Here is a 13547-nt window from a genome sequence, read left to right as displayed (position 1 = left end):
ATGGTGTCTTCTATTAGATTCCCTAGAAGCAGACTCTGAATTAGGGATTTATGAGCATGTGATTTACTAAGGAAATATTCCCAAGAAAGACTGCTAAGGAAGTTGGGCAGGACAGGAATGGACAGGAATCTAAGTAAGAATGTGATCTTCTGATGAAGTCTAGCAGAGGTAACTTCAGCATGAACCCTATAGGGGAATTTCTGAGTGAAATTTAAGACAGTTATTTCACCCAAGACAAGGAAGCTGGGCTTTCAAAAGCTTTGAGAGGCTGATGGGAAGAATGCAAACTCACAGAAACTTGAGTCTCTCCATGCAAGAGGGCAAATCAGCATCAGTACCATAGAGCAGTTCTTATAAGAAGAGCTGCAATTGCTGGATATTGAAAGCACCCAGAAGATGGTGGTGGTGGTGGTGGTGGTGGTGTGGGTGTGTGGTACACACAGATATATTATTAAAGAACCCAGTCTAAAGGAATCTAAGGGGATTTGGGCAGAACACCTATATTGTTCACTACACCAGAGTTCTTCCAACTTTTCCTCCTGCCGTTTTCAACGTGTAGGCCTTTATCCCCATGCTCATCACCTCATGGTCAGAAGTTGGCTGTTGTACATTCAACCCCGTATCTGTAGTCTGGGGTAGGAGGAAGGGGAGCGAGTGAAAGACTGAAAAAGGACATGCCAGTTGAATATGTCCCCTTCAAAAAAATTTTTCTCAAACTGTTATCTTGCCTACATTTATTGTCCAAAACAATATCAAATGGTTACTACATCAATTACATGGGAGTCTGGGAAAGAGTGTGTTTTTAGTTTAGCATATTGCTTCCCAGTACAAAACGAGGTTCTGTTAGTAAGGAAGTTGGGGTGGTGGTGATGGGTATTAGGCAAGCAACTACAATATGTGGTACCTCCTCATTTTACAGAGGATAAACAGAGATTAAGAGAGGTTACATAATTTGTGAAGTTGCATTGACTATAAAGAGTAAACTAAGGTTATGTTTTTAATATGCTGGGCAGTGATTCATGCATTCTCTTTATGGGAGTGTCCTCTGGGCTAGGGATTATTATTGGACTTGAACAAGTGTTTCATCACCTTGGCACCTCAACAGGAAATAGCTCATTCATTCTATTTCTACCAATTGGCTTTCACTTTCATCTTTTGCATTCATTCCTCAGCTTCTTAAATCCCTTAGCTCCAACCCTGACTACTAGGGATTTGGAACAATCAAATTTACCTCCTTTTGCCTGAGATCTACAGAAGGAATGTGTTTAGCATGACCTTGGGAATGGATATATGAATAGCTCAAGGGTGGGTACTAGGGCATGAAGACAGAGAATTCAGTCCTACTTCTTTCCTTAATGAGAAACTCGCATTGATCTCTCTCATCTTTGGGCAATTATATACTGCAGAGTTGGAGTTTTAATACATATTGTACATATTTTAAGTCCCATGTAGACAAGGAACATAGCTAAGGTTTCTTTTGTGCTTTTATGGTACCTAGCAGAGTCCAGCATACATGGCATGAATTTAAGGACTAACTGCTAGAAGATAAGATTTCTGAGTTATAAAGGTAATAGTATGAGGAAAGAATGAATTTTGAGACAAGCCTGTCCCAACTCCCAGGGGAGTACCCCACTTGAAGATTTTTCTATCCATCACACAATTTCTCAGCATGAGGCACAAAGGTTGAAATTGTTATTTTTTTTGGCTTGTTTTGTTCTGTATATGTGGGGGTTATTAATCAATCTTTTTAGACTTTAACCAGCTGTTGCATTCTAATTAAGTTACCAATTTTCTTTCCAAATCCCCCAAATCTCAACTCTCAGTTTTCTTTTCCAATTCTAAGTCACTTGTTCAAATAAAATTTTCTTGACACTATTTCAAGGTATTTAATCAACACATAAAAATCTGAAGACTATAAATAACATGAGGGAAAATAAGTTTTTAGATAATTTTCTTTTGATACATGCACAATTCCTTCCAGTAATGTGTTTATGGACCGTCGAAAGACATGTCCTACTCTAGACACAGGTAAACAACAAAAGGTCACCATACATTTGAATATTGTAATCAAATAACATCGACAATAATGGTGGTGGAAAGTATTTTTTAGGAAGAGGACTATTAAACATGGAAAGTAGCCAGGTTGAAAGGTATCTAAATAAGGAGTGAGAAATCTTGGGTTAAAGTTCTAATGCAGGTGCATGTTGGCTATTTGATCTTGGGTTAAAGTCACTGAATATCTCGGGTATGTTGATCACCGAGATGGGCACTGGGGGTACAAAGGTGAAAAAGACACAATCCCTACTCTGGAAAATCGCATTAGTTTTGAATCACCAAAACTATCAGACAAATAAACAACTCCAGATACCAAGATTGGTGGATTAGGATATGCTTACTTTTACTTAAGAATTTCAGAATGTTAAGTCATTTTTTGATAAAATCATTATGGCTTTACATACTTTTGAAAAATAGTTTATTGAACAATATAAACAATGTAATGGATATATTTGGTTATTTAATAATAGTCATTTTAAGTATATCATACAGATGCACATGGTCAACATTTAGTGTTTTTCGAAAGGGCTGATATAAATTCTGCTTTTACTTTTGTCTCTATAGTAAAATTATTGACAAAGTAATGAAATAAAGATATGTTCTACAATTATTTGCCCCCACACAGTAATTCTCAGCCTCTTTTATCTTTTTTCCACCAGCAATTATAACCCGTAGATCTCAATAAATGAGAAATAAAAAAGCCTACATTTTTCAGAAAAAGTCATTTCGTAAGTGTTCTTTTGTTATGTTTACCATTTATTGTTAGTGTTAAGCCTATGGAACATTGTACTAGAAATTGCTAAGGTCTTAAAATCAGCAAAGTCTATTCCATTAGTAGTTGAAAATGTTATTATATGATTGAGTATGAATTTTACTCACAGTAAAACATGAAGATATTTAATAAAAATATTGCCATCAATAGGTTTATGTAAAATTTTACAACATCAGGTAGACAAAGCAGAATAAAGGTGTCGGCATGCAGATGTCGGGTGACATGAAGTGAGGCTCAGGGTGTGCCAAAGATATATTAAGGACACGGTTGGTCAGAAGAAATGAAGAAAGAACAGAAATCAAATGAATGTTTCATAGTAAGCAGTGTCATTGGGAAGCCGGCCAACAAAAAGACTTGTGCACATGGGAGGAAAGGATTAGAAGAAATTTTGTCCAAGGTGACAAGTATGTTAAGTCATTGGTTCCTGGAAGCCTGAATCAGAAGGACATGGTATGCCACAAACATAAGGGCTAGCCAGTTACTGACGTTATAATGTTGATCCTGTGTCCCAACTAGGATCTACTAGGATTAGAGGACTTCCGGCCCCACCATCGTACTTTCTTATGTTGTGGCTTAGTACTCTCTTAAAAAATGTTTTAGTTTGTTAGATTCCAATTCTATGTCTGAACTAAAATTTATTTCACTTCCTAATGTAAGAGTGCCTTGTTTATAGTTAACTCAGTCTATACAAATCAAAATGTTAAAAATGCAACAATTAGAGGTGAAATTATTCACTTTACAAATATGGATTTATTTTTCTTAATTTTAAAATTATCCTTGCCTTTTTCACATATTTATATTGCATGCCTAGTCATGTAGGCATCTGAAGTTTCAGATTATCTACAAACATGGTGTTTTATTCCAGTTGTGAAATGGTCAATCTATGAAGCATCTGATTGTGTTTTTACTAGCAGCTCTAGTGTTTGCAACCAGGGAAAATTATGTCCCTATGTAACTCTTTAAAATGGATCCTTGTCTAAAATGAGACTTGGGCTAAGACCCTTGTTTCTCTCCAGAGGTCTCAACTATAAATATGAATTTCCTTCTGGACTGAAAGTAGCAAAAAGTAAAGGTCTATATCTCTTCAGAATGTTGGTGAGTCTCTTTACCAACACCATATTTAACACACTAAGACTTGTATTGGGTATGCAGTGATACAAAGAGAAATAAAAAACAGAACTGAAGGATTATAAAAAGTATTTTTATACATGAAAAGGAAAATATTCCATAGTATGCTAAGCATTCTCTATTTCCCTTAAATGTTATCTATTTCTGTATTTAAAATTTCTCATCCCTTCTTCAGTGGTAGCTATTTAGGCTACCAACCCAGTGTCCACAGCTTTCCATCGCATTAAGTTTAAGAGAGCTTAAATATGATATTCTCCCTACTTGAACCCCCAGTTTGGTCCCCTAATTTAACTAGAGCAAGATGGTTATCCTTTACTCCTATAAACACTCCAGGATTGCTCTTACATTCAAATGAAACGTATTTGGAGGACGAGGGCTCCCTGTGAAGCAGAAAGAAGGTCTGGTCTGGCAACGGGTCTTCACATTTTTGTAGCTTAGGAAACAAGAGAGAAAGCAACCAATATATGAGTGGGAAGTCCAGAGTCAACTTCACATCCCTGTGTTAGAACCTAAAGGGGAATAATTATTTGTAACTTGGTATTTCTAGCAAGCCTGCTTTATTACTAAGTAGGGGATGGGAAGGGGTGGAAGTAAGAAGTAAGTAGAGGGTCAAAGAGGGAGGATTTGACTTAATTCACTGATAGTATACTTTCAGAGACATTAGAACTTAGAATGACTGGATCTGGGTGCAACAGTTCTGCATTAGTACTCCTGTTTTGCCCTGTATTATCTCTGAGACCTGGGCCTTAATATTTTAGTTGAACCAGTTTTCGAGATCAGTCAAACCCCAACTTACCCACAGACATGTGAGTGATATAAATGATTATTTTTTAAGTCAGTAAACATTGGGATTGGTTTGTTACACAGTAATACCTGACCAATACAATAACTCCATCATAGAGTTACTTTGATAATTAAATGAGATAGTACTTATAAAACATTTAGCACAATGCTTGGTATATAATAGAGCTCAGTATGGGTTGGCTCTTATTATTGAGTACTTATGTATGCCAAGCACTGTTATATTCACTTAGAAATGTGAAAGGAGATTGTGGTTACCATTCAGTGTTCATGTCGATAACTTACATGGCTGTATGAGTTAGCTTCATCATTTTGTGTATTTATATAATTTATCTTCTATATTATACTCTCATGTTTTCTTCCTTGTCACCACTTTTGGCTTCTTTGTTCTTCAAGATGTTTCTAATTCTTCATCATGACCAATATAATACTGCCACTTACTAGCTGAAGAAGACTATGCAGTGAATCCTATGATTAGAGTGTAAGTTACTATGCTCTCTATAAATCTTGGCACATGGAAATGTTTATGACCTTCTCTTTAGCAGACTCAGAGTGTAAAATTATTTTTGCATTTGCCTAAGAAAACTGTATTTTACAAAGAAACTCATCCTGGAAGAACAGAGTAGTTCCTAAAGCCAAATAGGAAGGATCTGAGATCATTCTATACAGCAGTGCTTCTCAAACTTGAGTGTTCATGTGGCTCTCCTGGAGATTTGTTAAAATGCTGATTCTGATTTAGTTGTAAGGGAGCCTGAAATCCTGCAAGCTCCCGGGTGATGCCGTACGGCTGGCAGAGAGCAGACCTTCAGGAGGAAGGCTGGACCAGCCATTTCCCTCCCTTCCCTACTCCAGAAGCAAGTTCCTAGTAATGACTGGCTGTGTTGTACATACAATAGCACAAACAAAACTGCTTCTTCAAAATACCCCACACACCCAAATCTGCACAAATGAGTGGCACTAATCATGACAATTACGTGCGTATTTCTGTTACCTCCACAGAGTGTTCCTCGTTATTGGCAAGCAGCAGGAAGTCTTTGTCTTTTGTAGGACTCAGGTTTACCATTAACTTCTGACCATCAACACCATCACCTTGCAATTAAAAAATATAAGTCACGAAGTTAAGAATTGTAACTAATTTTAATTTAACTCAATGTGACACCCAGGAAAAGAATTAGTTATATAAACTAACTGCTTCTTTCAGAAATATTTGCACCTGAATGAAACTCAAGAGTCATTGGACAAATAGGGGATAATTCTAAGTCCCTTGAAGAAGAGAGGTTCGTTTTTTTTAAATATGCTTTCTAACTGAGAATTGTGACGCTAATGAGTGTTTCTCAGGGTGTCAGGTTCTCTGTCTGCATGTCAAGCCACTGATAATTGTCCCTTAATAGCCAGCTTCTCTTCTTATATAATCATAGAACATTTCCCAGCCTGCCTCTTTATTTTTTTGTAGCTAAGTGTAGCAATATGACTAAATTCTGACCAATGTGAGGCAAGTGGAAGTGTCAGATGCAACTTCCAGGTCATGTCCTTAAAGGGAAAGAGAATTCATGTACCCATCTTCTTCTGAACTGCCAATTAGACCTTGACATGGTAGCAAGTAATCTTGAACCATGTAGATGTTGGCAGAGCCACAAAGAGAGAAGGAGGTGGGTCCGTGGACAACCTGTTGAACAGAGGTGCCATTCCAGCCCTGACTAAGAAATAAAGTTTATTGTAGATTAAACCACTGTTATTCTGGATCTCTATTAAATGTAGCCAAATCTTTATCCTATTAAGCTGTAAAGTGGATGGGATGCAGTAAATCCTCTAAGAATCTGAGATTTTACTATGAACTTGTGCTCAAGAGAACCTTCCAAGACTGCCTTCCTTTTTCAGGGAGGATTTTTGGATTTGTCTTCACCCAAATTTGAGAATGCAAGCATTACAGCTACCCAGACCTCCATGTTACCTGTTTCACTTGTGGAGATTTGCGAATCATAGAAACGGAATAACACCTTGTCTGAAAGAGAATGCATAAAATCCCTTGGGTGATTTATCAAAAGATTCCAGTTCTAACATACACATAATATCAGAAAATGCCATCTTATTATATATATCAACAAAAACAAAACTTTCATGGTTTTGAGGAAGGTCTCCAACATGTATGAAAATGCTCTGATGAATTCTCCAATACAATTATTAAAATATTTAAAATATTCATATCTCTGGTATATCCTTTCACTAGAGTTTTTACTTTGGTGACATTGATAAGGCTGGAAAGATCAGGTAGTAATTTAGCGGTATCAAACATGTGCGGTCCTCTTCCATCTTTCACAACAGATACCACTTCTCAGTATCAGTGTTCTTGCCTGACAAACCCTGACTAAGCATCTGAATCCTCCTCAACGCAGTGATATTCAGGCATCCATTGCAATGCATCAGAGTTAGCACACGTCATGAAATCTATTTACCATACCTGAGTTAATCCATTGTTTATGGTTTAGTAGATTCATTTTTTACTTATTAGTCATCATTATATGATTATAGACAAAAATAAATATTCTACCTTTCTTTTGGTTTTTTCCCGAATCTTCAACAGAGATCTCATAACTTCCATCTGCCGCAAAAGGAAAAGTAATGCATTGGTCGTTGAATGTCCTCAGGGAAACAGAACGTTCTGCAACAAGTGAAAATCTTGTCATTAAAAGTTCAAAACTTGTTCTCATGAACAATCTTTTAGCAATTTTTAAAAAGTACTTCCTCAAAGTTTTTTTTTTGTTTGTTTTTTGTTTTGTTTTCCAATTTGAGCTACACTTTGTCCATCACTGTTGGAGAGATGAAAGTCTTTGGTGCAAGTTTAAAAGTCTCAAAGTCTGATGTGTGCCACCTGAATGGGATTAAAAATGCTAATTTCTTGCAGAAGGCCAGGGGAGGCTATGTTAGTGTGTTTATGGGAAGATTTGGTAGGGAGAATGAACCTGGAAAGGTGAGACATTGCCTGAGGAAACTTCCACTTCTGGACTACCCCTTAACGGGACTGTGGGCAAGAAGGGACTGTATTGAAATAGACGTGGATAAATGAATTCCTACCTGTAAGGTGTGGAGTTACTGAGAGACTTTCAACAGTCCTAGAGAATTCTAGGACTAAATAGAATTCCCCCACTCTGTCCTCTGGCTAAATAACAGAGACAGAGTAGTACTCCCAACTTTTTCAAATGTGTCAGCACACATAGAAAATGAGCATGCTGGGGTAAACTGGAGTAGATTTAGGGACTACCTTTCTGGGTCCTGAGGAAAAAAAAGTATTCTATTGTCTTTGCATTATAGAGTTATGCTAAGAAAAGTATACAAAATGTTCAGGAGAATATTAAATATTGAATTTGTATAAAATAAAATGATTTAAAAATACATAGTGAGAAATTTCAATATGCTTCTGGGAACTTAAGACATTTATATCAGGAATAATGCTTGAAATGGCAACATGCAATTCCCAGTCAAGTTTTCTTAATGACCTCTTCCCTTTTTGACAGTCGCCATCAACTTGGACTTTATTCACACAAGTAGGTGACACAATTTAAAACCATTTTAACTATTTTAAATGTTTAAGAGTCAAAATTATACTTCACAAATGTAATAGCGCTTCCTTTTCTTTTGTTGTCAAAATGTTGAAATTTGAGGGGGATAATGTATTTTTTTCCCCCAGGATAATATATTTTCCCCAGGAAAATGTATATGGGATGCCAATCCATAGCAAGCATTTCAAACTAACGATGGCGTGCTAACTATAGCATGCACGTGCATTGTTAGAGCAGCTACCCTGCGCCTATTTTGTACGCCACCAAATGGGCACATCAGCAGCAAATGGACAGAAGTTTGTTTTGTTTTTGTTTTTGTTTTGGTGGAGACAGCCTCACCTAGGAGACAGAGAGAGTAGAAGCTTCTGATATACATGAAGACATAAGCTTGTGGCTGCTTCCTAGACTGGCGCTTGCCAGGACAGGATCCTGTGTCTTAGGTCCCTGCTCATCCCCACACCACCCCTGTGACCAGTCACACCTTGGATACTTGAATAACCAGTTGCTCTCATATATTTCTGGACCATAGATATATCAAAGCTGAGGCCCTCGACAGACCGTTCCAGGTGCTGCGGACAGTCAGCCAATACCAAATGTGACTCCTTGTATTTTCCAGCTGCAGGGGTAGGGGTAGAAGTGCACTGTCAGTCCCCACTCTGCCCAGACCCCCTCCCTGCTCCCCTTATTCCTGCTTTGAGGATTCCCAGGCAAGGCTGCTTGCTGACAGTGCTGATGGGCCCCAAGTCTTCGGCCACCCCGGTCTGAAGGGATCAATACCTCCTGGCACATTACACCCAGAAGGACACACCCATGGAAGGCCAGGTGGAATAAAACTAGTCACCCATGGTCTCAGCACCCAAAAGGCAACCACTAGTAACATTTTAGTTTACTTCCTTTAAATCACTGAGATACTCACTTTATTGCAATGGTCTAGAACCAAACTCGCAATATCGCCAAGGTATGTCTGTATATATAATTTTATATCCTCTGTTTTCTCTTAACATGATAACATAACCATTTCTCCCATGCTATTAAACACTCTTTATATGCTTTTTAAAAATGGGCTAAAATTAGTTTATCATCTCTAGTCTTTTCCAGAGGGAAAATTTGGGTGAGGGAAAACAAATTATATACTTAGATGTGGCAGCAGAAGACAAGTAGATGCTCTGAATCACTATATTGAAGAATTACCAGGAAATATAGTTTCCCCTTACCTGTTTTTGGTGAATACCCGTTGGTGGTTTCTTTCCTAAAAAAACAGGCCTTCTTTTCTATGATAAAGCCAGAGCGTAGCTGCATAAAGTACATCTGGCAAACTTCTCCAGCCCTCTGTTGGGATTCTAAACCAATGAAAATATTGTGATACTGTTTCATTTCATCTATCTTTATCCTTTTACAAATCCTTTTACAAACCCTGAGTGTAGCAAACCAAGAAAGCAACTACAGATCTATTACAACATGTATCAGAAAACTTGGGGCCAGTTGTGTCTCAAAATTCAGTCTTTTAGATTTTAGAATTGTCATGTAAAGCATATATTGTATATATGTAGCACTCCCAGCATGGACTCGGGCAGTACCCCAGAATAAAAAATTAATAATTTTGTAGTGAAACATAGGAAAATTTACATAAAGTGAAATAAAGACCTCATGTTTGTTCAAGTTAGGCTTTAACTGTCTAGTAAGTTCAGGTCACATTTTACTGCCAAATGAGTTATGAAAAACTTTAAATCTTTAGAAAAAATTGGAGTTTTCAGAATTCCATCTTGGGGAGTGTGGCTTTACATCTAACGTATATGAATCTTTGCATAACTGAGGGGGAACTCTTATGGCCATATGATGTCTATAATCTTTTCTACTTATCTAGAATACGCTTTCAATAATTTTGAAGAGATATCTGTAGCCTATAAAAGTTGATTTTAAAAATACCTGTCATTTACTAAGTGTCTACAGTGGGCCAACTACTGTGTTAATAATTTTACATACTATTTCATTTAATCCTTCACAGTAATTTAAGATATTATCCTCCTCACTTTACAGATGATGATCTGAAGCTCTTAGCAGACAACACAAAGTCAAGGTTACAGGTCTGGTGAGAAGCTGTGATTCAGTTGTGCCTAATATTAAGAGTAAAGCTACTCTTTCCACCTACCTTCATCTAAGAAAATACAACAGTGCAATTTTAGGGACTAACAAAATGCAAACTCAAATTAAATCAGTTAAAGTAAAAAATGTAATCAGTGATTCAGTAGCTCTAATTTCATTTAGCCAAAGAAAAATTAAAGTCTCAAGTAAAAAAATTAAATTTGCTACTTGGAATTCATCAGAAGCTTTTCAGAGTCAAATAGAAAAGAATGTTGTAATACTTGAGTCATAGAATGTTGACTTTCAACATGATAGTAAATAACTTATCAAGCAATTTGTATCTCAAACTAGCCAAATTTCAAGCTAGCCAAATTTCAATTTTTCACAGTAATAAAAAAAGGAAAATAATAAGTGTGACTTTTGGATCCATTCTATGATCATTTTTTATTCTCTAGTATGCTTTTCAAAGTCAAGTGGAATAAACATTTGTAAGCTACTATTTGGAATTTAGTAGCTAATTATAGATGCCAATTTAGATGGGCATCTACATTTAAGTATCTTCAACTGCCTACTACCCTTCACCTGTCTGTGGCATTTGACTTTGGGGATCACATTCTTATGTGAACCCTTCTCCCCTCATTGTCATGTCATCTGTCTCCTTGCTTCCCTCTGGTCAATCATCTGTCTCTGTTAGTGCTTCCTCCTTTGCCTGCTAAAATGTGGCTGTTCCTCAGGATTTTGTCCTTTGTCTTTTCCTCTTACTCTAGACTTTCTTTCTGAGTACTCTTATTTCAGTCATCTTTTATATGCTGATGATTCCCCGCCCTGTAATTCTCCCCTTAGTTTCTCTCCTGAGCTTTGTATCCATTGCTCTTTCTGCACAAGGCATTTTGACTTAGCTCCTTTCAAGGATCTCTGCCTCTATCTCTATAGAGCATTCTGAATTCTGGACATCTCTACCTGAATGACTCATGCTTCCTCCAAGTTCAAATATACTTATAAAAACAAAACAAAACAAAAAAACCTGTTATCTTTTCCTACCCTCAGTATATTTCTCCTGAATTCCCTATGTTGAAAAAACAGTACCACCACCTACCATTGTCTGCTCAATTCTTAAATCAGAAAGCTGAGAATCATCCATGTTTTCCTTCTTTTGCTGTCCCTCAACTTGTTCAATGTGTCATTAAATCTTATTGATTTCACCTTCTGAATGTATCTGAAATTCAGTCCTTCCTTTCCTTTCTGTTGTCTTAGGTCAGGTCCTCATTATCAGTCCCCTGGATGAATGTAGTAGACTTCTGACCCATTTCTGTTTTTGCTCTTGCCACCTCACTCTCTCTTCACACCACCACCAATGTGATCTCTCTAAAATAAAAACATCTTGTCATTCCCCTCAGTTAAACACTTTCAATGGTTCCTTATTCTCCACAGGATAAAGTCAAACTCCTTCACTGTGACAGAAGATCTTCCATGGACAGAACCAAACTAAAGGGGGGTGATTTCTGCTCAGTTCTATCCCCCACTATTGCCATGCAGGAAAATAAGGCCAGTGTTGCTAGATCTTCAGATTTTTTGAGAAAAACCTCACATTCAGATTTTTATGCAAAATCTCCTAGTTTTTCATTGTTGTCTCAATTTAAAAAACAGCATCAGTCACACTATTCAGGCCAAATAAAATACTCCTGCTGGGTGGATCTGTCTCAAGACTCCCACATTGTGACCTCTGGCTGTGCACATAAGGAAGCTGGATTGTCAGGGAAAGGAAAGGGTTGATGGATGTGGGGGAGAGAAAGTAGCAGAGGAGAATGGCCTGACCTTGGGGAGTAGCTTCCTAGAAACGGGTAAGAGGATGAGTTTGGGAAGGGACTTTCCTACAGCTCGTGAATTCCTGTACCGTGTTGTCAATACAAGTGAAATGCCCTGCTGGTGACCAGAACTCACAAGGGTCCTGTATGGATCCCTGTCGTGGTCAGATAATGAGTTTTGTGGCTTTGTGAGTTGTGGATTGTGGCAGACCCTGCTAGCCCAAGGGCGGAAAAGAAATTAAAATGAGCTGGCATGTTTTCTTGCTAGGGGGCTGAGAGCAGTTTAGAAAAATACGTGACATTTCTTGCACCTTGAGTTTTGAGAAGGGGTTCATACCTGCCACACACAAGAAATAGTTCATACCTGCCACACACCTCACAGCTACCCATTGAGTTTTTGGCAACGAGTGTTTAAATCATGAAAATTTTAGTGTTAAACGGAGCCAGTATTATTGGAAAGGAAAATCTGCTATGGGACAATAAAAATAGGATGCATTCCAAAGTCATGTAAGTGATTTGGGGGTTATCTTTATGACTATTTTTCTAAATGGTGTAAATAAGCCACTGCACTCCTGAAAAAAGGAGTTTCATTTTAATTTTTGCATCACTCTGACATAAACTCCAGCCTGTTTCCTTATTCCAACATCTTCAAGAGCCTGTCTTCTGAAGTACAAAGAAAATACATTCTTCCAATATATGGTGATAGAAGGAGAACTGACTCTGGGTGGTGAACACACAATGTGATATACAGACGTTGTATTACAGAATTGTACACCTGAAATCTACATAACTTTACTAACCATTGTCACCCCAATAAACTTTAATTAAAAAAAAAAAAGAAAGAAAAGAAAATACATTATTTATTAAGAGGGAATTTGAGGATGCAGACTCACTTCCACTGAGTCACTGTTTCTACAACAGAGCATTTTGACTCAGACTCAGATAAAAAGACAAGCTTCACTGTGATTTCCTGGCCGTTTAGAAACCACAAGCATTAGTATTTTCCCAGGTTACCAAAGAACAATGTGGGTGTGCTGGAGATTTAGGGAGGAGAGAAATGATAAACGTTAGCACTGCTTTCTCTTCTAGCTTTAAAGATGCTCAAGGAAATGGAGAGGAACCGAAGGACAAGGGTATGCAGTCCCCACCGTCATTCCTCATCCTCCCTTTTTGCTCTAGTCCACTTTTGTGTAATTCCTCTGTATGAAAAACACTAATATAAATTTGCATAATTCTTTCTGAGGATAGACAATTTAAGGATCAAAGAGTTATATAGCCCTTTCATTTTAAAAGTATGGCTACTACCTGATTTCAGTTACTCTTCAATTTATTCCACACCCTTTGAGT

At 37.5% G+C, this 13547-nt stretch overlaps 1 protein-coding gene across 4 annotated transcripts in view; it reads right to left on the bottom strand.

The window, feature by feature from the left end:
- Positions 1–2373: 2373 nt before the first annotated feature.
- IL33 (interleukin 33) overlaps positions 2374–13547 on the bottom strand; it is a 34183-nt gene continuing 23009 nt past the window's right edge. For 3 of the 4 annotated variants that reach the window (XM_074330452.2, XM_019727142.2, XM_074330453.2), the window contains exons 3-8: positions 9528–9653; positions 8795–8929; positions 7305–7415; positions 6708–6758; positions 5748–5845; positions 2374–4388 (exon numbers count right to left, since the gene is read on the bottom strand). In XM_074330452.2, the coding sequence (XP_074186553.1) occupies positions 4185–4388; positions 5748–5845; positions 6708–6758; positions 7305–7415; positions 8795–8929; positions 9528–9653 (725 nt within the window). In that variant the 3' untranslated portion in view covers positions 2374–4184. The remainder of the gene's footprint in view (positions 4389–5747; positions 5846–6707; positions 6759–7304; positions 7416–8794; positions 8930–9527; positions 9654–13547) is intronic. The other variant, XM_019727143.2, reaches the window with a different exon arrangement.

Source organism: Rhinolophus sinicus, chromosome 16 (genome assembly GCF_057876585.1).
Source record: "Rhinolophus sinicus isolate RSI-liver-muscle chromosome 16, RSI-T2T, whole genome shotgun sequence".
NCBI lineage: Eukaryota > Metazoa > Chordata > Mammalia > Chiroptera > Rhinolophidae > Rhinolophus > Rhinolophus sinicus.
The sequence above is the reverse complement of the archived record's forward strand: the minus strand, read 5'-3'. Positions and strand labels throughout refer to the sequence as shown.